The sequence below is a fragment of the Podarcis pityusensis genome (genome assembly GCF_964106645.2).
Source record: "Podarcis pityusensis genome assembly, chromosome: 18".
NCBI classification, from domain to species: Eukaryota; Metazoa; Chordata; class Lepidosauria; order Squamata; family Lacertidae; genus Podarcis; species Podarcis pityusensis.
In genome coordinates, this window is record NC_138043.1 from 932418 (window position 1) to 959833 (window position 27416).

General features: G+C 51.4%; 2 protein-coding genes across 6 annotated transcripts in view; both read left to right on the top strand.

Annotated features, from left to right (window-relative positions):
• Positions 1 to 235: 235 nt before the first annotated feature.
• Positions 236 to 6759, top strand: CALR3 (calreticulin 3). The gene is made up of 9 exons (XM_080988684.1): positions 236 to 387; positions 1431 to 1532; positions 2311 to 2514; positions 3115 to 3209; positions 4198 to 4407; positions 4733 to 4846; positions 5457 to 5600; positions 5898 to 5990; positions 6351 to 6759. The coding sequence occupies exons 1-9, from the start codon at positions 288 to 290 to the stop codon at positions 6534 to 6536; spliced, it is 1248 nt and encodes a 415-aa protein (XP_080844810.1). The 5' UTR covers positions 236 to 287; the 3' UTR covers positions 6537 to 6759.
• A 1726-nt stretch (positions 6760 to 8485) lies between these two features.
• Positions 8486 to 27416, top strand: part of EPS15L1 (epidermal growth factor receptor pathway substrate 15 like 1) — a 38792-nt gene continuing 19861 nt past the window's right edge. For 4 of the 5 annotated variants that reach the window (XM_080988807.1, XM_080988809.1, XM_080988810.1 and 1 more), the window contains exons 1-16: positions 8486 to 8565; positions 14344 to 14385; positions 14946 to 15035; positions 15599 to 15646; positions 16507 to 16602; positions 17417 to 17476; positions 17853 to 17978; positions 19462 to 19521; positions 20604 to 20843; positions 21630 to 21787; positions 22671 to 22827; positions 23061 to 23123; positions 24209 to 24297; positions 24453 to 24525; positions 25921 to 26082; positions 27067 to 27264. In XM_080988807.1, the coding sequence (XP_080844933.1) occupies positions 8530 to 8565; positions 14344 to 14385; positions 14946 to 15035; positions 15599 to 15646; positions 16507 to 16602; positions 17417 to 17476; positions 17853 to 17978; positions 19462 to 19521; positions 20604 to 20843; positions 21630 to 21787; positions 22671 to 22827; positions 23061 to 23123; positions 24209 to 24297; positions 24453 to 24525; positions 25921 to 26082; positions 27067 to 27264 (1698 nt within the window). In that variant the 5' untranslated portion in view covers positions 8486 to 8529. The remainder of the gene's footprint in view (positions 8566 to 14343; positions 14386 to 14945; positions 15036 to 15598; positions 15647 to 16506; positions 16603 to 17416; positions 17477 to 17852; positions 17979 to 19461; positions 19522 to 20603; positions 20844 to 21629; positions 21788 to 22670; positions 22828 to 23060; positions 23124 to 24208; positions 24298 to 24452; positions 24526 to 25920; positions 26083 to 27066; positions 27265 to 27416) is intronic. The other variant, XM_080988808.1, reaches the window with a different exon arrangement.

The window sequence follows — 27416 nt, forward strand, 5'->3', positions numbered from 1 at the left end:
GCCCCGACGTGGCAATATCCTCCACCCGGATTGGTCCGGAGTCGCCGCTGGGAGCCTCTCTCTCATTGGCGAGAGGCGGCAGCCAATCCGTGAGCTCGAGGGCGTCGGCGCGTGAGGCGGCGAGAGGGGGGGGGAGAGGGAAAGCACCAATCGGAGCGCAGCGCGAGTGGGACGCGGACCAATGGGGCGCGAGGCGGGAAAACAGGCAGCCAATAGGGAGCGTCCGTCGGCCGGCCGGCGGCGACGGCGGCTTCTCCCCTCAGTGGCCGTTGCGCCTCCGCCTCGCCATGGGCCGCCTCGCCCGGCTGCTGCTGGCTGCCCTGGCCGTGGCGCTGGCCCGGCCCGCCCGAGGCACCGTCTACTTCCGGGAGCAGTTCCTGGACGGAGGTGGAGGAGGCAGAGACGGGGCCTCCCCCTTGACACGTGTCTGGGGCTCCATTCACACGTGCACTCGCGAGTCCAGCATCTTCCGGCCTTTTCCCCAGGCTCTGCTTGGAGGGAGGAGGAAGCCTGGCGCAGCGGGGGCGGTGTTCTTCCCCTTGACACGCATCTGGCGGCCCGTTCACACGTGCACTCGAGAGCTCAGCCCCTTCCGGCCTCCCCCCCCTTAACACTCGTCTGGGGGCCCGTTCACACGTGCACTTGCGAGTCCAGCATCTTCCGGCCTTTTTCCCAGGCTCTGCTTGGAAGAAGGAGGAAGCCTGGCGCGGCGAGGGCGGTGTTCTCCCCCTTGACTCTCGTCTGGAGCCCCGTTCACATGTGCACTCTGGAGTTCAGCTCCTTCTGTCCTTTCCCCCAGGATCAGGGAGGAGGAAGCCTGGTGCCAGGCGCTGCTCAAAAACGAAAGGGGCCTTAAAACAACCCATTTGGAGATTAGAAAAGATGGAAAGGGCAATAAAACTGTGTTTCTTTAAAATCTACCAAAATTAGAAAACAACAGCGACACCATTTATTTAATTTAATTAACTTTAATTATAACCCACTCCTTTCCTCCAAGGGAGCCAAGGTTGGCCGGCCCAGTTCTTGTACACCCCCATTTTATCCTCACGACACCCCTTTGTGGTAGGCTGAGAGTCCCCCTGGCTCCCTGTAACTTGACCCCTCATAATTAATTATTATCATTATTTATTACTTACACCCTGCCCATCTGGCTGGGTTTCCCCAGCCACTCTGGGCAGCTCCCAGCATAACATTATTATTAATAATAACACCAGTGTGTTGTGCAATCAATACACAAATACAGACGTACAGGTACACAGTTTGAGTGCATTGCATGAGCACCCGGGTGTGTTTCGCTTGTTGGCTTCCTGACGTGTGTCGCTGAACAATTCGCCTTTCGGTGGGGTGGGGCTTGCGTTTTCCCAAGGGTTTTAAGGCTTTGCTTGCGTTTCCACCTGCCGTGACGAGTCTCCCCTTCTCTCTGTCAACAGCAAAATGGAAAGAGAGGTGGGTTCTCTCCCAGCACAAATCTAACTATGGGAAGTTCCGGCTGACGGCCGGGAGCTTTTACGGAGATCGCGAAACGGACAAAGGTTTGGGAACGTCCTCCAAGGACGCATTAGCAACACGACATCAGCTTTGACTTATTCCTGCTGTTAAGCTTTTTAAAGCCGAGGGCCACATTAGCTTCTAAGCCATTTTCCAGGGGCCTCATACCTGTGTGGGGTTGGACCAGCGGCAAACGTGGGGTGGGGCAGTTACTGTTAGTTTTATTGTTTTTAATTTGGTTTGTTTCTACATACACCAGGCATAGGCGAACTCGGCCCTCCGGATGTTTTTTGGGACTACAACTCCCATGATCCATAGCTAACAGGACCCATGGTCAGGGATGATGGGAATTGTAGTCCCAAAACATATGCTGAAACATTTCTCTTTATTCTGCGCACAAATTTGTTTCAAGAATGCGGCTTCAAATCTTAGATAACTGACGATAAGCGTGTTCTCCATTTTCATTATAGTCCCCACAAAATCAGAGCTGTGCTCATTGGGAAGAGGGAATAAAGTACAGTGGAATCTCGGTTTTCAAACGTAATCCGTTCTGGAAGTCCGTTCGACTTCTGAAACTTTCAAAAACCGAGGATCAAAGGGCGGGCTTCAAAATCAATTGGGGGGGGGAATGAAAAACACGCCTTCAAAATCCGTTTGACTTCCGAGGCGCGTTTGAAAACTGAAGCATTCACTTCTGGGTTTCCGGCGTTTGGCTTCCAAAACGTTCAGCAGCTGAAACGTTGGGAAACCGAGGTTTGATTGTACTGGTAAGGCTTCACATTTATCGCCTGTGGGTTTGAGACGTTGCCTCGTGCATTGCAGGTCTGCAGACGACGGAAAACGTCAGGTTTTATGCCATTTCGTCGCGGTTCAAGCCCTTCAGCAACAGGGGAAAGCCCTTGGTCATTCAGTACACGGTCAAGCACGAGCAGAAGATGGACTGCGGTGGCGGATATGTGAAAATCTTCCCCTCCGACCTGGACCAGAAGAATATGAGCGGGGAATCCTTGTATTATGTCATGTTCGGTGAGATGGCTGGGGTGTTCTAAAAAAACCGAACCAGATAAAAATGGCACCGGGTGTCAATTTGATCTCAAGTCTGTCCCGAATTTCTGCCCCCCCCATACCATATTTTTCGCTCTATAAGGCGCACCAGACCATAAGACGCACCTAGTTTTTGGAGGAGGAAAACAAGGAAAAAAATATTCTGAATCTCAGAAGCCAGAACAACAAGAGGGATCGCTGCACAGTGAAAGCAGTGATCCCTCTTGCTGTTCTGGCTTCTGGGATAGCTGTGCAGCCTGCATTCGCTCCATAAGACGCACACACATTTCCCCTTACTTTTTTAGGAGGGGGAAAGTGAGTCTTATACAGCAAAAAATACGGTATATTCAAAACCTCTCGAGAGCCCTTTCACATTCTGTGGTTTCATTAGGGATACCCCCCTCTCCCCACTTTTGCAAAGCTCCTGTAACCTGCTGCGTTTGGGCGTAGGTGCTAGGAACGGCTAGAAAACTGTTCCTTAAAATACCCAGCATCTTATCCGATGTGTTTTGGGAGTGGAGCCAGTTTCTGAAAGCTTAAAGTAGCGCACGAGAGGCAAAACCCAACTCTTTCTCTTTTAAGGGCCTGACATCTGCGGCTCCGACATAAAGAAGGTCCATGTCATTTTAAACCACAAGAACAAACTCTATCCCATTAAGAGGCAGATCCGCTGCAAAGTAAGTGCAGGAAGCGTTTTTGAGTTCCGTTTTGAAATATCCTTCTTGGCAGTCAGCTGGGGTGCGGCTTGTGGAGAACGGGGGCATGTCCTTGGGAGGGTGATAGGGAGCCCTGAGAGGAAAGTGGCGTTGTGGCTACCTTTCGCTGCCCCTCACTTATCCCTGCCTTTTACCTGAAGAACAGCCTTTCCTATGGCAGGGAAAAGGGCAGCTTCTCATATGTTTGCAGCTCTGCAAACTGTTTTGAGCTTCCAGAACTAGCCAGGACCCCCAAAATCCTTACCCACACATATGATAGTCTCCTGAGAAATACTTACTGTATCTGCGTGTACATACCTCCAGTAAAGTCTTCTGGGGAACTGAGATCATATTGGGGAAAACTTGACCAACTACTCAAAAGTATAGACTCTCTGTCACCCAACCCTTGCCTTGTCTTGGGAGGTGACTTCAGTGCCCGGATCAGCCTTGTTTCCCCACAAAATACTATATTATCTGGACTAAACTTGGAGGACGAACGTGAAATCAGAGGACAGCAATGGACACCACCTCTAACCGCGCTGGGAAATATCTTTGTGAACTTATAATTAAGCATAACCTTTTGTTATGCAATGGGCACTGTCAAGGGGAACAAGAGGGTTACTTATTTTTTACATATGAGCACACATGACCCTTGTTGGGTCCAGAGAGTTCATTAACAATAACAATAATAATTTATTATTTATACCCTGCCCACCTGGCTGGGTTTCCCCAGCCACTCTGGGCGGCTCCCAGCCAAATATTAAAAACACAATACAGCATTAAACATTAAAACCTTCCCTAAATAGGGCTGCCTTCAAATGTCAAACAGCGACAATTTGTTGTTGACAAAGGACAGCTGGACATAGAAAGGGCCCCATTACCTTCAGGAGCTGAGGGCCTACACAGCTGGAATGCGACGTCAACGGTGATAGAAAACCATGTTTCTCTTTCCCCTGTGGTTTGGGTTCAGGTGGACGGATTCACTCACCTGTACACGCTGGTTCTAAGACCCGACCTCACTTACGAAGTGAAAATCGATAACAAGAGGGTAGCGTCCGGCGACGTGGAAGACGACTGGGATTTCTTGCCCCCGCGGAAGATAAACGACCCGACGGTGAGGAAGCCGGAGGACTGGGATGACGTTGCCGAAATCGACGACCCACAGGACACCAAGCCGGAGGTGATTATTACTGCCTTGCTCTGGTGTGGGTGAGCCGTGCCCTAGAGCTGCTGGTTATAAGGCCTCAGAAGCAGGAAGCCCAGAGAGCCCACCCCAGGCAGAGCAGGTGTGTCTTTCCAGTCTCTGATCCCCCTTTGGGCTGAAGGTGGAGGCAGACGAGGAGCTGGGCCTCTCAATCCTCCCCTTTGTCATCTGCTAGCATTTCAGTCACCTTAATGAACAGCTGAGTCGCATCCCTTGTGGCTTTCCCTGAGACCTGGGCAGTGTTTGCTAATTTTGCTTATTTTCTCTCCCCTGCTCCACTCTCTTTCTCCCTCTGCAAAAGGACTGGGACGTCCCCGAGTACATTGTAGACAACAGCGCAGAGAAACCCAAGGACTGGGATGCCGTGGCGCAAGGCCCCTGGGAGCCCCCCCAGCTCAAGAATCCACTTTACCGGGTAGGGCAGCTCCTTTTCCAGTCACTGGGGGGCCCTTGGAGATGGAAGCTGGGTGGCTCTTTGCAGTTGTCTAGCTGTTGGTTTAGCTTTTAAACTCGCTTTCTGCATAACTGCCTTTCGTTTCTAAATCGCAATTGTTTCCGCTGCTCCGCAAGTCGTTTTGAGAGACCTCATAAGTGAAATTAAATTGCGAAAAGAAATGGCTAGCTTGGTCCACGAGCGCTGAGGCCCTCTAATCATAATAATGATGATAATTAATAATTAATAATAATTTATTTATTTATACCCCACCCATCTGGCTGGGTTTCCCCAGCCACTCTGGGCGGCTTTCAACAGAGCATTAAGAACAGAATAAAACTTCAAACATTAAAAGCTTCTCTAAACAGGGCTGCCTTCAGATGCCTTCTAAAAGTCCGATAGTTGTTTATTTCCTTGACATCTGACGGGAGGGCATTCCACAGGGCGGGCGCCACCACCGAGAAGGCCCTCTGCCTGGTTCCCCATAACTTCACTTCTCTCAGGGAGGGAACCGCCAGAAGGCCCTCGGGAGCTGGACCCTGGTGTCCGGGCTGGACGATGGGGTTCTCTAACACCCTGTGGCTTCTTCCAGGGGGAATGGCAGCCCCGGAAGATCCCCAACCCCAGGTTCAAAGGCATCTGGCCTCACCCGCAAATCGCTAATCCGGAGTACCTGCCGGACACCACCATTTCCATCTACGAGAACATCAGTGTCATCGGCTTGGACCTGTGGCAGGTCAGTGGGGTTTCCCGTTTTCTGTTCCCCACAAAGGCCAGTGAGGGGAGACTAGCGTCCAGCTTCTTCACATCTCCTCTCCCTCCTTTGCCCCAGAGGTCATCTGCAGTGGGCTCTGCAGCCCGGAAGGGCTGGAGAGCCAGTATGAGGGCAGGGCAGGCTGCCAGGGCAACCCCACAATCGAACGTGGTTTTTTGTTCTGGTGGCCTTTCGAAACGGGGCATGAACGTCCCAAATAAATGGGAATCTTTGGCTGAGAGCAAGGTGTGCAGCGTCTAACAAGGCACACTCTCGCAGGTGCGATCGGGAACCATTTTTGACAACTTCTTGATCACGGATGACGAAGGATACGCGGAAGAATTTGGGGACGAGACCTGGGGAGAAACAAAGGTATCAGAGGTCCTGCCTGACCCAGCAGGGCCCAGGGGAAAGGGGAGCAGCTTCCTCTCCTGGGTTTATTTACATCTATCTCTGGGCATCACTCGCTCTCTGAGACGGGTCGCTGGCCCTGGTGTGGCCAGCAGTTGCCCCAGCCTCTCTGGTCCCTGACTGGGGGCTTCTCTGCCTCCTGAAATGAGGCTCTTTCCAGCTCAGTGGAGACTAGAGGGCCGTGTTTGGAGGGCTTGGGCCGGCCGGTTCCCCCAGGTGCCCAATTCCCTCCAGGTGAGGTGGGCAGCGGAGAGGATTCTCCCTCGGACTTGTTTGCTGGGCGGAAAACTCTGCGGGTTTTGATCCGCAATCCCCTTCCAGGAGCCCGAGGAGAAAATGAGTAAGCAACAGATCGAGGAGGAGAAGCAGCGGGAGCGAAGGGAAGCCGAGGAGGAGGCCAAAAAGAAGAAGAAGAAAAAGAAGGAGAAGAAGAAGAAGAAGGAGAAAAAGAAGAAGAGGGAAACCGTCCCAGAGACAAGGATTGTGGCACAGAAGGAGGAGCTCTGAATCTCCTTCTCAGACCTGGACTGGGAAATTTGGGGCTGGGGGACGAAGGGGCAAGGAAGGGTTGTATTTATTTTTACGCTGTTCAAATGTTCCTGGAAAAGCGAAGAGAGGGGTGCACAGAGAGAGAGAAGGGGGGGGGCCTTTTCAGTGAACTTAGCTCTGGAAAAGTTCAATAAACAGGCAAAGTTCCTCTGCCCCGTTCAAATGTTCTTTGCTTTCCTGGGCGAAAAGGGTGTGTATTTGTGGAGGGAGGACACACTAACCAAAACCAGGGAGCTGCTCCCTCCTGTCTCTCCTCTAGCGGCCCCCTCCTCTCTCCCCACCCCACCCCACCTGCCATGTGGCCCAAAGAAATCAGGGTTTTTTGGGGGGGCAATCTCACTCCTGCCATCACGTGTCGTGGGAAAGGGCATCCTTTATCTTTACCTCATCCTGGGCTGATGGCCCAAAACACTTGGGGGGGGGGCCCTGCTCAGCAGAGGCTGCCTCACAGCTTGCTTGTAGAATTGCAGAACCCTAGATTTGGAAGTGGGACCCCGAGGGTCATCCAGCCCAACCCCCTGAAAAGGCAGGAATCTTTTTGCCCAACATGGGGCTCGAAGCCACGACATGGGCTTAGCCAGAGGTTTTTTTGGTAGACAGGCTTTGCAAGGGGGGGGGGCAGAACCTCAGATTTGTATTGATTCTGATTGATAAGGGAGACAAGCTGCCCTTGGCCAGGCCCATGACCGACGGCCCTGAGATTGAGAGTCTCGTGCTCTACTGACTGAGCTGTGCCACACCCTCCCAGTGTCCCTATTTTCCAATCCTGGATTTAGAGAAGCCGTCCTGGTTTCTGATTTGAACCTGGAATGTGCTGCTTTTCCTTGGGACGTCCCTATTTTCAGGGGAGAAACGTCGGAGGGGATGAAATAGGAAGGTCGGTGGTTCGAATCCCCGCAATGACGGGGTGAGCTCCCATTGCTCAGTCCCTGCTCCTGCCATCCTTAGCAGTTCGAAAGCATGTCAAAGTGCAAGTAGATAAATAGGTACCGCTCCGGCGGGAAGGTAAACGGCGTTTCCGTGCACTGCTCTGGTTCGCCAGAAGCGGCTTAGTTATGCTGGCCACATGACCTGTGGACAAACACCGGCTCCCTCGACCTGAAAGCGAGATGAGCGCCGCAACCCCAGAGTCGGCCACGACTGGACCTAATGGTCAGGGGTCCCTTTACCTATTTTTAGGGGAGAAACGTCGGAGGGGATGGAATAGGACATCCCTATTTTCAGGGGAGAAACGTTGGAGGGGATGGAATAGGACGTCCCTCTTTTCAGGGGAGAAACGTCGGAGGGGATGGAATAGGACGCCCCTATTTTCAGGAGAGAAACGTTGGAGGGGATGGAATGGGACGTCCCTATTTTCAGGGGAGAAACGTCGGAGGGGATGGAATAGGACGTCCCTATTTTCAGGAGAGAAACATTGGAGGGGATGGAATAGGACGCCCCTATTTTCAGGGGAGAAACGTCGGAGGGGATGGAATAGGATGTCCCTATTTTCTGGGGAGAAACGTTGGAGGGGATGGAATAGGATGTCCCTATTTTCAGGAGAGAAACGTTGGAGGGGATGGAATAAGACGTCCCTCTTTTCAGGGGAGAAACGTGGGAGGGGATGGAATAGGATGTCCCTATTTTCAGGGGAGAAATGTTGGAGGGGATGGAATAGGACGTCCCTATTTTCAGGGGAGAAACGTGGGAGGGGATGGAATAGGACGTCCCTCTTTTCAGGGGAGAAACGTGGGAGGGGATGGAATAGGACGTCCCTATTTTCAGGGGAGAAACGTGGGAGGGGATGCCATCCCCTACCTCTGAGCATGTGCAAAGAGTGCTGCCTCGCGCGGCCGCGGCGTCGCCCCTTCCCATCCCGGCCGGCAGGTGTCGCTGCTCCGCCTCTCCCGTGACTCCGCCCCTTGGTGGCCCCGCCCCCCGGCCTCGGAGGAGGAGGAGGAGGAGGAGGAAGATGGCGGCGCTGGGCCCCCTCGGCGGAGGAGCGCAGGTAGCCGGCGGGAAGGGGGTGTCCCCTCGGGGGCCAGGAGGGGCCCTAGTGGGGGGGCCAGGGCAGGGAGACCCCTCCTCCCCGGAGGGGCGGGGGCAGCAGCTGGGGGCGCCCCCACCCACCCCAAATTGCAGGGGGGGGGACTGAGCCAGGCAGGGAGACCCTCACCCCACCCCCCCAACCTGGATGATCGCCTCATCCCCCCCCCCCATGATATGCATTGGAGGGTTTCCTGGGAGGGAGGAGGGGCGCCCCCTCCCCCACCTCTCCCTCCCCCCCCATAGGCCCCCCTCCCACATCCTAAGTGCCTGGGGAGCGAGGGGGGGGCTTCAAACCATTCCCCCTTCCTCCTTCCTCCCCCCACCAGAAGGGCTGAGCCCCTCCTGACCCCCCAATAGGCCCCCCTCCCACATCCCCAGGGCCTGGGGAGGGGGGCTTCAAACCTTCCCCCCTTCTTCCCCTCTCACCAGAGGGGTCTGAGCCCCCCCACCCTCTCTCCCCCACCCCTCCCAATGGACCCCCCCCCGCATCCCAAGTGCCTGGGGAGGGAGGGAGAGGGGGCTTTAGACCTTCCCCCCCTCCCCTCTGACTGCCCCTCCCTCTCTCTCACCCCCCCCACTACTAGGCCTGGGGAAGGGGCTCAGGCAGCACCCCCCCCCTCTTCCCGTGTCTTGGGGTGGGGGGGTCTGGAAGGTCCAGCAGGCAGCTCCAAAGCCGCCCCCCAACCCCATCTTGCACCCCCCCCACCCTCAGGGGTGACTCAGGCCAGCCTCCCTTGCAGGGCTGTCCTGGGGGGGGGGCCAAGACCCTCCCGGCTTTTGGGGGGGGAGTCACCCTCAGCCAGCCCAAGTCTCGGCCGCCCGGATTTGCCTGCCCGTCCATCTGGCGACATGGGGTGGGGGTCGTCCGCCAGATGGGCTCCATCTGCCGCAGGGGGGTGGGGTGGGGGTATTGGCAGGGTCTCCCCCAGCTGAAGACCCCCCCCCCAAGAAGCTCCTGGGCCTGGAACCAGCTGTTTGTGTGTGTAAGAGAGAAGGATGGAGGCAGGACCCCCCCCTCAGGCCTTTCTTAGGAAGACGCTGAACACCTCCCCCCAAAATAATAATAATTGCACCCACAAAAAATAATAATTGGACCCCCTCTTGAGAAATAAGGGCTGGAGAAGAGTCAGACCTTTGGCTGGGGTCAGACCTCAAGCCATGCACCTGGCCCTGTGCCCCCCCAGCCAATAATAATAATAATAATAATAATAATAATAGTACCCCACTCATCTGACTGATTTGCGCTACAGCAGTTGAACTAGCCAGAAGCAGGAGAGGGTGGGGCAGGCGCACACCCCAAAGACCCCCCCTCCTGAATCCTGGGAATTGTAGTTCAGCGAGGGGAGAACTATAGTTCCCGGTATTCTCTGAGGGTGGGGTATTTTAAAAGCTAAGAGTGCTGTGTTGTTGGGGGTCGGACTTAATGGCCATGGGGGGGGTCCCGGTTCCACCGCACGTCCCCACGCGATGCCAGGCCCGCTGGCGCAGGGAACCACAGTGCCTCTGAGCGGGTGCAGAGGCCCACCTCTCCCCGGGCGACAGTGGGGCTTGAGTCTCCCGGACCCCCGTGGGGAAGGGGGTCCTATTCCCCAGGTACCCGCAGGGGCACGAGGGTCGAAGGGGGCTCCGAGAAGGCGCCAAGGAGCCCTCGGGGGACTCAGTGCCGCCCGCACAGGCCGGTAGCAACTCTCAGGAGCATTTTTGCCTGGAGATGCTGTTGAGGACGGAGCCAGTAGCCTTCTACAGGCCAAGCAGGTGTCCTTTCCTTAAAAATAAACCAGGATTCCAGTCCTCAAGATTCAGCAGAAGCCCCCTTATTTCCCAGCGCTACCTGGCGACGCTGTCGCAGGATTGAACCCGGAGCCTTCTGCAGGCCAAGCAGGCGCCCTGCCCCCATGCTGCCTGCCCCGCCTGTCGGATGTGTTGTGTCACCAGCAGGGCGGGGTGTTGCACAATCTCTCGTGTCACAGCTCCCCAAAGGGCCGGGTGCGAGTGCCGGGTTCACGAAGGCCAGAGGAGCTTCCTCAGCCTCTCTCCGCTGAGCCCAGAACCTGCTTGCTGGTCTCAGGGTTGTGGGTTCGAGTTCTGCATCAGGTCCCTGCGTCGAAGTGGGTAGGACTAGATGACTCGTGGGGTCCCTCGTGGCGCGGTGGTCCTGTGACTCCCCTGTTACGTGACTCGAAGGGATCTGTCTCTCCTACAATCTGTAGGGGGGAACTGGCGCGGATCGCTGTTGGCCGAGCGTCGGAATGGGCGCAGGGATCTCCCTCGAGGGATTTTGGACCCGAGTGCGAAAGCACCCACCCAACCTCCCCCGTAGCTTCTAGGGAAGTCCTTAATTTTCAGTGTTTTTGTATGCTTCTACATTTGTCGGAAGCCGCCCCGAATTGCTGTGCTGCCCAGCCAGATGGGCAGGGTACAATTATTATTATTATTATTATTATTATTATGATTCCAGCGTTCTGGAGTGTGGCAGGTCTGTTTGGCTAGAGAGCAAAGCTTTGGGCATGTTCAGGGAGTAGAGAGAAACGGGCGACTTTCCTCCGACAATGTCATGTGTTTCCTTCGCCCAGGCTACTGGTTTGGGCCACTTTTGAACGAACCGGCAGAACCTGCATATTGCATGCTTTTCTTTCCGGTATTTTGCTGTTCCAAATGCTCGCTGGAAGCTGATCTGGGCCGCTGCGGCGACCCGGGGGCCTGACTCTGCAGAAGGCAACCTCCCTGCTCGCCTCCTGGCGGGCGCTGCAGCCGGGAGGGAGCTCTCTTGCCTCCCTGGGGTGGGGGCACCTGCGGTCCAGACCCGCCGGGCGCCGAGAGCCGCTCTCCAGGCCTCTCCCTCCTTGGACGCCGACCCAAATCTCGAGAGCTCCGTCTGCCGGGGGCTGATTTGTATTCCTGCCGAGCGGCCGGCCTGCTGTCGACGGAGAGAAAAGGCCTTCTTGCGGTTGGCAAGGGAAAAGCCTGGGTGCCCAGATGGTTCTCAGGAGCGCATGGCGTTAAGACGAGGGATGTGGGGATGATGCGGGGAAGGGGTGGGGCGAGGCAAGGGGGGCACGGCGCTCTGCGTGCGTGTGGGGAAGGGGGGTTCGTGCCTGCCCCCCTCGTGCTGGCAAAGTCCTGGCACCGCTGAGCGAAAGGTGGGCAAGGCAGGAGATGCCCAACTTGTGGGCCCACAAAAGCACAGCCTTCGGTCCTTTCCGCAACGAGGCGTTTGCCCCTCTTTCCCATTTTAAGCTGCACACCTGGTCCTTCGGGGGGCACAATTGGGGTGAGGGAGGCTGCCGGGCAGGCGGCGTTTACCCCGAGGGAGTTGCGTGCCCTCGAATGCTCTCCCCGCCACAAGATTGCAAAGGATCCGGTTGCGCAATTTGGCTGCGGGGAGAGGCAGCCCAGGCTGTGGAAGGAAGTTCCTGGCTGCGTCGGTGGAGCTTGCCCAACTTCTCCAGCCAGCCTTCTGCTGTTTCATAAAACCGTACAGTCGGAAGGGGGCCCTCCGAAGGTCATCCAGCCCAACCCGCCGGCGAGGCGGGAATCTCGGCCACAGCACCCGACAGCTGGTCTTCAGAAGCATTTATGCTTTTTCTTTGAAATATAAAGCGGCATAGAAATGAAATAATACTAAGAATCGGTGCCGGATTTTATGTATAATAAGCTAAGCAAGCTCTAGTTTAGGGCCCCACTCTCTTGGGGGCCCCCAAAAAATTAAAGGGGGAAAAAACCCTGGATGTACATTTCCAAAATATAAGATAAAAAGCAAATAAAATAAAACCTACATGCAGCAACAGTGTTTTGTGTTGTGTCGGCTCCAAGGATGTAAGTCATGGGCCCCGCCTGCTCCCTAAAATATCCCTGGTTTGCTCCTTTCTATATATAGGGTGCCAACATTCTGCATGGACTGGTTGCAGGGCAACATGCGCAAATGGCTTGAGATACCTCTGAGGTCCATCAATGACCATATAGTACAGGCATCCCCAAACTCGGCCCTCCAGATGTTTTGGGACTACAACTCCCATCATCCCTAGCTAACAGGACCGGTGGTCAGGGATGATGGGAATTGTAGTCCCAAAACATCTGGAGGGCCAACTTTGGCCAAGCCTGCCATATAAGCATATATTAAACACACAAAAACCAGCGGCAATTTGTTGTGGACAAAGGACAGCTGGAGATAGAAAGGGCCCTGTTACCTTCAGGAGCCGAGGGCCGCATTACACTGAAATCCGGCCCTGCTAAGAATGATAAACCTCACTGGGGTGGGGGGAGAAGGAAGAATGGCTCCTGGTCTTTCCGTTGTGGCGATCGCAACCCAGATTTCAGAGTTAGACCCCAAGGATCGCCTCGTCCCCCCCTTGCAACGCAGGTGTATGCAACCTGTTTCACCATGTTTTTAATATTGTGAGCCAACCAGAGCGGCTGCGGCAACCCAGTCTGCTGGGCAGCGTGCAAATAATAATAATTACCATTATTATTATTGTTATTATTGCCGTGCTCTATTAGCAGTTAGCTTATCTATCCATTAGATACACCCTTTTGCTTCCGAAGTAGTCATACCTCGGGTTACAGACGCTTCAGGTTGCGTTTTTTCGGGTTACGGACCGCCGAAACCCAGAAATATTGGAACGGGTTACTTCCGGGTTTCAGCGGTCGCACATGCGCAGAAGCACTCAATCTCGCACTGCTCATGTGCAGAAGCGCCGAATCGCAACCTGCACATGCGCAGATGCACCACTGCAGGTTGCGAACGTGGATCACGTTCGCAACCCGAGCGCCCACTGTACTCTGAGCTCCTTCCTTGCTTGGAATTTGGACGTTTCCAACATGAAATCCTTTTGCTTCCCGGGGTCTCTTATTTTGGGGTGGCTGCTTTTTGGGGGGGGGGGAGCTTCTGTTCTCCCTTCCCTTTGGAAGCCAAGCTTTGCCAGGAACTGGGGGCCGACCCGCCTTGGTTCCGCAGGCGGATGTTGTTCCGAAATGGAGCGTGCAGCGTTTGGGTAGGGCAGGACTGACCTTCGGCGTCGTGGAGGGCAGGGAGCGGCTATTTTTCCCCCTGCCTGTCCTTGAGGCCGAGGAACCAGGGAACAGGCTCCTTCTGTTGACAATAGTCCAGGGAGGGCGGCAGAAAGACGAGCGGGGAGCTCAGCGTTCTTTGCTCTGAGGACCTGGGATTGCACGTCCGTAAAAACAGGAAAATCGCAGCCAGGCACAATAATGAAAATCAATAAATGCATTGCAGAGGCCACGTCCGAAAGAGGGGGGCAGGGAGAACAAGCCTAATCATTTCGCCATTTGCACCCCGCCCGTCTGGGCTGGGATGCCGGAATCCCTGCTTTCCGCCTACAGTGGCAGGGAGTTCCCCAGGCACACCCGTCCCTAGGAAGGGTGGGCAGGACCTCGGAAGCGTGGGGGCGAGTTTCCTGCCCCCGGTCCGGAGAGATCCGACGGGCTCGCCTTTGCTCCAGAAAGTTGTGTGCCGGATGGAGCCGTTGGGGGTTTTAATTCCGAATTATATAGTGGGGTTGAAAACATCCTTTCTCTGCTTCGGGGCTTGCCTGCCCTTTGTGGCCCCAATCCCCCTTCCCACAAACCCATCCCTCCGCTTTCAGACGAGCTTGGAGGGAGGGTCCTTTCTTGGGGGTCTCAATAGGGACTGGGTCCGCTGAAAGGGGGGCTCTCTGTATCTGAATACGTGCTTCACCTTGTTTCTCTCCCCACGTCCCTTTTCCCCTCTCCTGTCTAGCTCTCCGCCGGGACCCCCCTCTACGAGACGTATTACAAGCAGGCAAGTGCCGGGGGCTCCTTTCGCCCCCTTCCCCTGGAAACCCCCGGGGAGGAGGCAAGAATTGGGGTCAGGATAGCCAGCATGGGCTGGCAGCAGCAGCAGCGGCTCCCCCGGGTCTCAGGCAGGCAGCCTCTCCCGGCCCTGCCTGGGGATACCGCCAGGGAGATTCGAACCATGGGCTTTCGGCTAAAAATAATGACCCCAGCCTCCCCGACTTTCCGGATTTTCCTCCCCCCCCCCGGTTGGGTGGGGAGAAGCTCGCTCAAGTAGGCAGGGCTGGTGCACCTTGGGGCCCCCAATTGGGCCCCGTCAGAAAGACCCGGATGTCGAGCGGAGGAGCTCAAATGCCACCCCGACAGCCCCCCAAAACCTGGGGGGTTGCAGTTGGCTTGCAGAGGGCGCTGTCCCTATTTAGGAATGTTTTAAATGATGTTTTATCGTGTCTTTTAATATTCTGTTGGGAGCCAGCCAGATGGGCGGGGTATAAATAAATCTATTATTATTATTATTATTATTATTTATTCTATCTCAGCTCAGGTGTGGCTGTTTGCTTTCCACAGGTGGACCCAGCCTGCACGGGCCGGATCGGGGCCGGCGAAGCCGCCCTCTTCCTCAAGAAGTCGGGTCTGGCCGACGTCATTCTGGGGAAGGTAAGTTGAGCTCGGCCCGGGATTTCGGGGAGAAGGAGTTTGGGGGTGCAGCGCTCCGGCCTTCTCCTTCCCCCTTTTAGTCGCAGGGGCTGCAAAGCCATTCCCCGCTCCGGAAAATGTTGCAGGAACAATCGGCCCGCGAGCCCATTTCACAGAAGTGTACAATTGCTGGAAGGGACCCCTCGGGTCATCCAGGCCAGCCCGGGGATCGAACCGGCAGTTTTAGCGTTTTCGCCAAGTCTCTGGAATTCAAGGCTCCAGCGGCACATCTGAGAAAAGCAAAAGTGCCGGATCAGAGTGCTGTCCGTGTAGAAAGACGGAGCCATTATAAAGAGAATTAGTGGGGATTTTCGGTAGTGCCGTATTGTATTATTTATGCAAATGGATTGTCTCTGGAGTCAAAGATCTGACTGGGACAAACCTTCTTACGTTGAGCTCGTATTTTGCACAATTTGTACATGGTGTCTGTTTGATAATGTGCCTAATAAAGGATCTTGATTGAATAGCGCTGGATCGGGGTGTGGTTTTTATTTTCCTTCTCTTTGGTATGTGTGTTTTTTTAGATCTGGGATCTGGCCGATCCGGAGGGCAAAGGCTTCCTGGACAAACAGGTACGTGGCGATGCCCAGCCGAGGAGTTTAAAGATTCCTACAGCTGTTTAGGCTTGGAAGAGGCACCCCAGACTCATCTAGCCAGTTCGCCTGCAATGCAGGGACCCAGATACGTAGGCTATAATGCCGTTGTTTTCGTTAAATAAATAATTTATTTAGTTAAATAAAATCAGATTGTATTTATTTATTTAAATTAGATTGAATTGTGCTGTTGTTTTTAGTTTAATTCGGATTTTTTTAAAAAAATAAAATGCTTTTGGAGGAAATGCCTTTCTAAAGATTTTCTGTTTAAGTTACATTACAGTCCAAAGGCTATTCATCAGGAAATGACGATTTGTTTTAAGTTTTTCATGTGTGCTAAAACTCAGTCTAAGGTTGTTTTTTTATAAGAAAAAAACGTTTAACCACATCAGTTTACAAACATGGACACATATGCTGCAATGTTACTGTTTTAGATGAATAGCTTAAATAGTTGTGAAGGAACTGATCGTTTTTCTCTTTCCGATAAAGCACAGCAGAAATGTTTTCCTAGTGTAAACAGTTAACCTCGCAGTAATTTCGTAATTATCTGTCTTACGTATTCCTAATAGCAGAACCAAATCAGTAGTTTTTGATATAAGTGCGAAAAACTACACTGGAAATTTATTGCTCCAAAAACGAAACCTTCATCTGCTTGTAAACGCTAAGATGGTACCAGCAAGGCTGAATCTTTCTGTAAAAAAAAAAAGCGATTTAAATAATGAATCGTGATTTGATTTAAAGCGATTTGAGTCGTGATTTGATTTAAATCAAACCCACCCTGTCTGGAATTATTAATTTCGAGATACAAGGGACCCCGTTGTCTGTTGCATTTGACCCAGGGCTTTTTCGTGGCGCTGCGGCTGGTGGCCTGTGCGCAGAACGGGCACGACGTCGCCCTCACCAACCTCACCCTGGCGCTGCCTCCGCCAAAATTCGTAAGTGCGCCGTACGTTTTACCTGTTTGCTTTCTGAGACCTTCCTCCGGGGTGGGACGGGACGGCAATCCCTTTCCTCTGAATATTCTCCAAATATTGGGTGCTGGGCCGGGCAGGAATGGCAACCCCTTTCTGTTGTTTTTCTTTTAAAATGATATTTATTGGAGTTTCACATGAAAAAATCATCTTAATTAAAAAAAAAAAGAAATTTAAAAATAGAAAGAAAAAACACCATACAAAGTACAAAATACAAAATAGAAAAAGAAAAAAGAAAAAACAGTTAAAAACAATTCCATCTTTTCATCACAACTTTTACATTTACTTATTTCCCGGACCTCCTCATACCTCCCTCTTTTGTATTCCAATTCAATTTGTTTGTCCAGCAATTCCTTTCCCTCCTTTTTAATCCCATCCTTAATCTTAATATAATATAACATTAAATTTTAATCTATTAAAAACCAATTTTCCATTTCTTTTGACTTTTTTAGTCCTCATCCTTAATCTTAATCTATATATAACTTTAAAGCCTGTACAGCTAGAAGCCACTTAATTTCAATCCAACATCACTCTAACATTCTTTAATTTTGCAGTATTTCTGTAAATAGTCTTTAAATTTCTTCCAATCTTCTTCCACCGACTCTTCTCCCTGGTCACGGATTCTACCAGTCATTTCCGCCAATTCCATATAGTCCAGGCAACCCCTTTCTGCTGGAGCTCTGGCTTCCGAATATTCAGATTTGGGGTGCCGGAACGGGCTGGCGGAGACGTTTTGGGGAGGGGGTCTTGACGGCGCGCCGTTTCTCCTTCGTTCCAGCCCGACAGCACCAGCCCCCTGCTGATCTCCTCCTCCTCGGACGCTCACTGGGCCGTCAGGGTGAGTCTCCCCTTGGGGCATGGGGAGGGAAACGAAGGCCTGGGGGCCGGATCCGGCCCAATCCCCTTCTCAATGCAGCCCGCAAGCGGTCCGGGAATCAGTGTGTTTTTACACGAGTAGAATGTGTGCTTTTATTTAAAACTCGATCTCTGGGTTATTTGTGGGGCATAAGAATTTGTTCATTTTTCCCCAAAATATAGTCTGGCCCCCCACAAGGTCTGAGGGACAGGGGACCGGCCCCCTGCTGGAAAAGTTTGCTGACCCCTGCATTGGGGGGTGTCTCCCCCTTGGGCGAAAGGGGGTCCTCTTCCTCCTCCTCCTCCTCCTCCTTCCGCAGTGGGGCCGCCTTTTCCCAGAGCTCCCTTTATACTTCCAGATGGAGGAAAAGGCCAAGTTTGACGGCATCTTTGAGAGCCTCCTGCCCGTCAACGGCTTGCTGTCGGGGGACAAAGTGAAGCCGGTCCTCATGAACTCCAAGCTGCCTCTCGATATCCTGGGAAGGGTGAGCAGACCTCTCTTCCTCTCTTTCTTTTTTCTTTCTCTCTCTCTCTTCTTCCTTCCTTCCTTCCTTCCATTCTTTCTTTCTTTCTTTCTTTCTTTCTTTCTTTCTTTCTTTCTTTCTCTTTCTTTTCTTCTTTCTCTCTCTCTCTCTCTCTCTCTCTCTTTCTTTCTCTCTTTTTCCCTCTCTCTCTTTTCTTTCTCTCTCTTTTCTTTCTTTCTTTCACCCTCTTTCTCCCTCCCTCCCTTTCTCTTTCTTTCTTTCTCTTTCTTTCTCTCTCTCTCTCTCTCTCTCTCTTTCTTTCTCTCTTTTTTCTTTCTCTCTCTTTTCTTTCTTTCTCTTTCTCTTTCTTTCTCTTTCACCCTCTTTCTCCCTCCCTCCCTCCCTTTCTCTTTCTTTCTCTCTTTCTTTTTTTCTTTCTCTCCCTCCCTCCCTCCCTCCCTCCCTCCCTCCCTCCCTTTCTCTTTCTTTCTCTCTTTCTTTTTTTCTTTCTCTCTCTCTCTCTCTCTCTCTCTCTATCTATCTCATATCCTCCCCAGTTTTTAATTTCCTGCTCCGAACGGCGGAATTTGCCCCATCAACGGAGCATAATTAGATTACAGTGGTACCTCAGTTTATGAACGTAATCCGTTCCGGAAGTCCGTTCTTAAACCGAAACTGTTCTTAAACCGAGGCGCCCTTTCCCTAATGAGGCCTCCTGCCACCGGTGCCCTTCCACTGTTCAGCTTCCGTTCGTAGACTGAGGCAATGTTTGCAAGCCGGGACGCTACGTCCGGTTTTGCGGAGTTCGAAAACCGAATAGTTCGTTAACAGGCTGTTCGTAAACCGAGGTACCACTGTACTGTGACGCGTTCTACGTAGAGCTGCCTCTGAAGACGGTTCGGAGACTTCAGCCGCTGCAGAATTCAGCTAGACTGGACCTAATGGTCAGGGGTCCCAATAATTCACCTTGGAAGGTGAATTCTTGGAACTATTGCAAAAATGGATAAAGGGGAGGATGGTTAGTTAAGATAATTAAAGGCAGTATGAATTTAAGAAATGTATAAGAAGTGGTTAAAACGTTGGATCATCAGAGGTGCTGATGGAAGTCCAAAAAAAGATTGTATAAGTGGTGAAGTTTTGTGGTATGTATTATAATTTATATGTTAAAATTAATAAAAATTATTATTAAAAAAAAACAATGGCCAGGGGTCCCTTTACCTTTATACCCTCAGGTCTCAGGGCACTTATCAAAAAGACATGAACAAAACGAAAGGGAAGTTTAGGGAAGTTTTTAATGTTTAAAGCTGTATTGTGTTTTTAATATTCGGCTGGGAGCCGCCCAGAGTGGCTGGGGAAACCGAGCCAGGTGGGCAGGGTATAAATAATAAGTTATTATTATTATTATTTAAAAATCAACAATATGGGGTAGTTTATTGGGGGCGTCCTGACGTCTTTCTGCCCTTTCTCTCTCTCCCCTTCCCTCTGCCTCCTAACGGCTGCGAAGGTCTGGGATCTCAGCGACATCGACAAGGACGGCCACCTCGACCGAGACGAGTTTGCCGTGGTACGTTTATCCAGCGCTTGGTTGCCCGGTCCGTGCTCTCTCCGATGGAACCTCCAGCTGCAGGCGCAGTCTATATCGATTGCCGGTTCTCATTTGCCCAAAGTGGAGGGGAAGGTGCCACACTTTCCCAGGGGGCCCCCCCATTTTGGCACAGCCTCTCTGCCCTCCATCCTCCCCTTGTCCCCCCCCCCCCCCGCAGACATCTTTTCCCTCTCTGGGCCCTTTCAGGATTTAACCTCCTTCCTCCGGGCCTGTAAGACAGAGCTATTCTGCCTGGCCTTTAATTTGAATTCAGCCTGATCTTTTATTTCCCTTCTCTTCCCACCCCTTTTATGAAGATCACCCGCTCTGAGACCTCACAGCTAATTCTCCCCTGACCTCCTCGCTGGCCCAAGTAGGACCAATTCAGCCAGCTAGCCCTGGGGATTATCTAATTGATTTTTGAATTTTATTGTTATTCGTGTTTTTATACCTTATTTTATGCTGCTTTTCTAATTAAGTGTTTTAAATTTGTTGTTGTTGTTGTTGTTGTTGTTGTTGTTGTTGTTGTTTTCCCCCCAAATTTTTTTATTAGTTTTCCAAATTTATAACAAACAAATAGAAAAAAAGAAAAGCAAAAAGCAAACATTTATCCTGATTGTAGTAGTTCCACTGTTGTTAACATTGTCAGGTGACTTCCTCAAATCCCCCTGGCTGAGTTTCCATATAAATCATTATAACAGTTTTCCAAAACTATTTCCACATAAAATTTACTTGGTCAATTAACATCTTTCTTTCTTTTCGCTTTTAACTTTAACATAGTATTATACACATCACATTTTCAAATCCTAGGCCTATTTGGTACTCGCAAGTAATTCTGTTTATATTATCTTAACATATTTAGCTAAATAGGCTTTGAATTTCTTCCACTCCTCTTGGTCCTCCCTCTGGTCATGGACTCTTCTGGCCAGGTTGGGTAGCTCCCAAAAATCCATCATCTTCGTCTGCCTAAAGTGTTTTAAATTTGTTGTTAGCCGCCTTGAGCCCGGTTTTTGAACCGGGAAGGGCGGGGTATAAATAAAAATATATTATTATTATTTCAGGCGATGCACTTGGTCTACCGCGCGCTGGAGAAGGAGCCCGTTCCGCCTGCCTTGCCCCCGCCCCTGGTGCCCCCCTCCAAGCGGAAGAAGGCGCCCTCTCTCCCCGGGGCCGTGCCCGTCCTGCCGGCCAGCCCCCCGCCCAAAGACAGCCTGCGCTCCACCCCTTCGCACGGCAGCGTCACCAGCCTCAACAGCACCGGCAGCCTCTCGCCCAAGCACAGCCTCAAGCAGGCGCAGCAGGTAGGAGTCAGGGCCTCCCCGCACCCCAGGGGGGGCGGATCCGGTCCTTGAAGCTGGAGGGGGGCAGCCGCTCGCGTGATGCGAACTTTGGCGTGGTTGGACTGCGGAACTCACTTCCACTTGAAGCAGCGGCGGCAGCTTCCCCGCTGAATTATTTCGTGAGATTTGTGCGCTGCTAGATTGCAAAAAGTGCCCCACTCCGGAATAAGAGATCAAGAAGAAGATAGGTTTTAAGAAGATTGGGAAACCTTTATTGAATATGGCGGTACCATGGTTCTCAAACTGAATCCGTTCCAAAACCAAAGCGTTCCAAAACCAAGGCTCTCTTCTTTCCCCTAGAAAGTCATGCAAGACGGATTAATCCGTTCGACACTTTTAACAACGACCCCTAAAACAGCCATTGAACGTGGATTTTACTCTCTAAATAAGACAGCATTGTATTTAATAAAAATGAAAAATTATTTTTTCTTACCTGCACTGATGACAGTCATTGTTTGGATGGGGGGCTTTTATCCATGTCCGCAGTCACACAATCAACCAATCAATCAGTAGCTGAACTGACCCAGCCGCTGCGTCAGGGTTCTGTCGATTCCGCGGCAAAGCCTCCACAGGCAGGGCCAGTCTACCTTAGAATGGCGGACAACCAGAGCCCATTTCTCTCTGGTTTGGGGGAGGGTATCTTGTTGGCTCTCGGGAAGCCAGACCCGGATGAGCCGCCCCCCCCCCGCAAGCAGTTTTTTAGGGTGCCCGGGGGTGCCATGCCAAAGTCTGGTTTTCTCATTCCAGCCGCCTGCGTCCTGGGTGGTCCCTCTGACCGACAAGCTCCGCTACGACGAGATCTTCCTCAAGACGGACCTCGACTTGGACGGCTTCGTCAGCGGCCTGGAGGTCAAGGACATCTTCATGCATTCGGGGCTGTCTCAGAACATCCTGGCGCACATCTGGTAATAATAATTAATAATAATAATAATTTATTTACTCCTAGCCTATCTGGCTGGGTTTTCCCAGCCACTCTGGGCGGCTCCCAACAGAATATTTAAAAAGCCACAAAACACCACACATTAAAAGCTTCCCCAAAGAGGGCTGCCTTCAGATGTCTTCTAAAAGTCAGATAGTTGTTTATCTCCTTGACATCTGACGGGAAGGCGTTCCACAGGGTGGGCGCCACCACCGAGAAGGCCCTCTGCTTGCTTCCCTGTAACCTTGCTTCTCGCAGGGAGGGAACTGCCAGAAGGCCCTTGGGAGAGGGACCCTGGTGTCCAGGGTGGACACGCTCCTTCAGGGATACTGGGCCTTTGAGGCCGTTTCGGGCTTTTAAGGTCAGCACCAACTCTTTGAATTGTGCCCGGAAATGTCCTGGGAGCCAATGCAGGTCTTTCAGGACCAGTGTTATGTGGTCCCAGCGGCCGCTCCCAGTCCCCAGTCTAGCTGCCGCATTCTGGATTAGTTGCAGTTTCTGGGTCACCTTCAAAGGCAGCCCCACGGAGAGCGCATGGCAGTAGTCCAAGCGGGAGATAACCAGAGCATGCACCACTCTGGCCAGACAGTCTGCGGGCAGGGAGGGTCTCATCCTGTGTTCCAGATGGAGCTGGGAGACAGCTGCCCTGGACACATTCCTATTCACCCCCCCCTTTTTTTTTGAGACCCATGAGGACTAGTATCTTAGCAGCAGGCTAAGGGTAGTTGCGCACATAATAAAACAGAAAGTCTGAAGCCATACTGATCTGTGTTGATGGAGGCAGCTTCCTACGAGTCTCCATGGTGGGGAGGAAAAAGGTGTGGGATAAATATAATAATAAAGGATGATTGACGGCTCCTCGCTTCCAGGGCTTTGGCGGACACGAGGCAGATGGGGAAATTGAACAAGGACCAGTTTGCCCTGGCTATGCACCTCATCCAGCAGAAAGTGAGCAAGGGCATCGACCCTCCGCAGGTCCTGCTGCCGGACATGATCCCCCCGTCGGAGAGGACCGCACCTGCCCAGGTGAGCTCCTCCAGGATGGCCGCTCCCCAGATAAACAAAACCACAGTCCCCTCCCGCATTCCTGGCCCTAGCAGGTCTCCAACAGAGCAGGTCGGGGCTCCCTTCTTAACCCCCTTCTCTCCGTCCCGACGCCCCCCCCATCCCGCCCCCCGAGAAGCCTTCTTGCCCGGTCCTCCCCACCCCGGCACTGACTCTTTCCCCCCTCCGCTGCCCCCCCTTGCTGTCCTCTCCAGACCGTCCCCGGCTACTTGGCTTCCGTGGGGACCGAGGTCTCGACGCTGGCGGAAATGCGTCGTGTGAGTAGGACCGCGGGGATCCCCGGAACGTGGCGCTCCCACCCCCTCTCCCATTTTCCTTTTTTGCCTGCTCCGAGAAGCACGAAGGACCCTCTGGATGTGGGGCAGGGGAACGCCTCTGAATCTCTCCTGATCTATCTATCAATCATGTCTGTCTGTCTGTCATCTTATCTCTGTCATCTGTCTATATCTATATATCCATCTATCATCTATCTACCATATCTAATTGTCTATCATCTATCTATCGTCTATCTCTTTTTGTCATATATCTATCCATCTATCTATCATATCTATCTGTCTATCTATCTATCTATCTATCATCTATCTATCATGTCTTTCTGCCTGTCATCTATCTATCTATCTCTATTCTCTGTCTAGCTCTATCTATCATCTAACTATAGTATATCTATCCATCTATCTATCATATTTATCTGTCTATCTATCTATCATCTATCTATCTATCTATCTATCTATCTATCTATCTATCTATCTATCTATCATATCTGTCTGTCTGTCATCTATCATCCATCTATCATCTGTCTGTCTGCTTTCTCTCTCTTTCTCTGCTTCTTCTAAATGCATGTTCTTCTTGCTCTCTTATTCTCTACCCGGCTTCCTCAAACTCGGCCCTCGAGATGTTTTTGGCCTACGACTCCCATGATCCCTCGCTAGCAGGACCAGCGGTCAGGGATGATGGGAACTGTAGTCTCAAAACATCTGGAGGGCCGAGGTTCTATACGTTAATTCTGCAAGCTGCGCATATTCCTCCGGCTTAAGCTAGGCTTCCTCAGCCTCGACCCTCCAGATGTTTTGGACTACAGTTCCCATCATCCCTGACCACTGGTCCTGCTAGCTAAGGATCATGGGAGTTGTAGGCCAAAAACATCTGGAGGGCTGAGGTTGAGGAAGCCTGGCTTAAGTCGCCCTTATGCTTTTTAATTTCTGCGTCGACACTGTGTTTGCACCCCGGACGATTTGCATGCTCCTCGCCCCCCCTTCCCTGGCTGTATTTTCTAGGGGGGGTCTGTGCACTCCCCAATTTTCCCGGCCAGGGTGTAGCCTGACTTGTTTGGGCTCCTTAACAGGACAGCTCCAGTTCCGTCGGCTCCGGGGGCGAATTCACCGGCATGAAGGAACTGGACGACATCGGCCAGGAGATCGCCCAGTTGCAGAGGTGGGTGGCGTTTGGGGCGCTGGGGGGTCCTGGGAGGGGTTCAGCCGGCATGAGAACCCCCCAAAAAGCGCTGCTGACCAGGGTGGATTTAATTTAAGTCCAACCCCCCAAATCAGAGAATTTGACTCACATGACCTTTCTCCTTTTTTTTGCAGAGAGAAGTATTCCCTCGAGCAAGAGATCCGAGAGAGGGAAGGAGCGATTCGGCAGAAGACCAACGAAGTACAGGTAAATGGTTTTCCCCCCACCCAGCGATATTGCGCTCTCAGAGTAGGCCTGTTGGGGGACCCCGAGGGTCATCCAGCCCAACCCGCTGCAACGCGGGAAAATCCTTTGCCCAACGTGGAACTCGAACCCAAGACCCCGAGATCAAAGAGTTTCAGGCTCTACATTTCGAGCTTATCCCAGCCGTCAAACCCCAAGAGAGTGGGGCCCTAAGCTATAGCCTGTTTAGCTTATACGTAAATCTGGCACTGGCACGGGTAGATAGATAGATAGATAGATGGCTGGATAGATGACAGATAGATAGATAGATAGATAGATAGATAGATAGATAGATAGCTGGATAGATAGATAGATAGATATAGATAGATAGATAGATACGTAGCTGGATAGATGATAGATAAATCACTATCATCAATCTTTATTACGGTCCAGAAACCCAACAAATCATTACAAAGCAATACACAATTCATACAGCCTACCTCCAGGTTAAACAAGCATTTTGTTCAGAATATAGGGATCATTTGTTCTTGCAACCACCAATAAGATAAATAGTTATAGATAGCTAGATAGATGGATAATATTTTGGAAATGTACATGCAGTGGTTTTTTTCCCTTTAAATTTTCTGCAGGTTCCCAAGAGAGTGGAGCCCTAAACTATAGCCTGTTTAGCTTATACGTAAATCTGGCACTGGCATAGATAGATAGATAGATAGATAGATGGCTGGATAGATGATAGAGAGAGAGAGAGAGAGAGAGAGAGAGAGAGATGGATAGATGATAGATAGATAAATAGATGGATGGATGGATGGATAGATAGATAGATAGATAGATAGAAAGAAAGAATGCTGGACATATGACTGATAGATAGATAGATAGGTAGGTAGGTAGGTAGGTAGCTGGATAGATAGATAATATTTTGGAAATGTACATCCAGTGGTTTTTTCCCTTTAAATTTTCTGCAGGTTTCCAAGAGAGTGGAGCCCTAAACTATAGCCTGTTTAGCTTATACGTAAATCTGGCACTGGCACTGGCATAGATAGATAGATAGATAGATAGCTGGATAGATGATAGAGAGAGAGAGAGAGAGAGATGGATAGATGATAGATAAATAGATGGATAGATAGATAGCTGGATAGATAGATTAGATAGATAGATAGATAGATAGAATGCTGGATATATGATAGATAGATAGATAGATAGATAGATAGATAGATAGATAGATAGCTGGATAGATAGATAATATTTTGGAAATGTACATCCAGTGGTTTTTTCCCTTTAAATTATTTTTGGGCCCCCCAGAGAGTGGGGCCCTAAGCTAGAGCCTGTTTAGCTTCTACGTAAATCCAGCACTACCCGCCCCCCTAAGCCGCCTTCTCCTTCCTCCTCCCGCCTCCGCAGGAGCTCCAGAATGACCTGGACCGGGAGACCAGCAGCCTGCAGGAGTTGGAGGCGCAGAAGCAGGAGGCTCAGGGCCGGCTCGACGAGATGGAGCAGCAGAAGGCCAAGCTCAAGGACATGCTGAGCGACGTCCGGCAGAAGTGCCAGGAGGAGACCCACGTGGTGAGTGGAAAACAACACGTGGGAAACCGGCGGAACTCCCTGCCACAGGATTCCCCCCCATTTCCCTTCTGTTTCTAAGAGTTGGTTTCCGCCCCCCCCCCTCATGGTTTTGTTTTCCCAACTCCGTTTCTGTTTTATTTATTGAAGTTGTATAATCCGTCTTGTTTATGATTTATCACTTCAGTCAGTAAAGCAGATAAATTATAAACAGATCAATTATAAATTCAATCAACAAAGTAGATAAACAGATAAATTATAAATTCAATCAACAAAGTAGATAAACTATAAACAGATAAATTATAAATTCAATCAACAAAGTAGATAAACTATAAACAGATAAATTATAAATTCAATCAATAAAATTGATAAATTATGAACAGATTATTTATTTATTCATACAAACATACCGTGCTCTGTAGGGAGATTTTACCGGTCAGGGTGTGTGTACATTTGCCTTGCAAAACGGCTGCCTATCCGTAATTTTGGGGAGAGCCTTGCATCATCTGTGAAAGCGTATGCTCTTTCCCAACCCCATAATGTTTATTAAATTTTCTGTTTTACGTTTTGGAATGTTCATTCGCACAACCTTAAAACGCCAACGGCTTCCCCTCTTCTCTTGTTCGTTTTGCAAAATGCAAATCCCTGTGTATTTTATGCAAGCTTAATAATAATAATAATAATAATGATAATAATTTATTTATTCATTCATACCCCACCCATCTGGCTGGGTTTCCCCAGCCACTCTGGGCGGCTTCCAACAAGAGATTAAAAATACCTTAAAACATCAGTCATTAAAATCTCCCCTAAACAGGGCTTCCTTCAGATGTCTTCTAAAAGTCAGAGAGTTGCTTCTTTCCTTGACATCTGACGGGAGGGCGGGTGCCACCACCGAGAAGGCCCTGTAACGCGTGTAAATTCTCCGCCCTCCTCCTCCTCTCGCGAACCGGGTCGCCCCCCCCCTCAAGACTGCCTTTGCCCTTCCAGATCTCGTCACTGAAGATGCAGATCCAGTCTCAGGAGTCGGACCTGAGATCCCAGGAGGACGACATCAGCCGGGCGAAATCCGAGCTCAGCCGGCTGCAGCAGGAGGAGTCTCAGCTGGAGCAGAGCATTCAGGCCGGAAAAGTCCAGCTGGAAACCATCATCAAGTCTCTGAAGTCCACTCAGGAGGAAATCAACCAGGTGGGGACCCCAAACCGGGGCGGCCTTCGGGGGACACCCCCTTTCCCCCCCAGGGCCAAGACCTCGCTCCCAAATTTCCACAGGTGTTTCCTCGAACGGCGGCCATGCCTGGGACCGGGGGCAGAGACACGGGTCTCTGTGCACATGGGTCT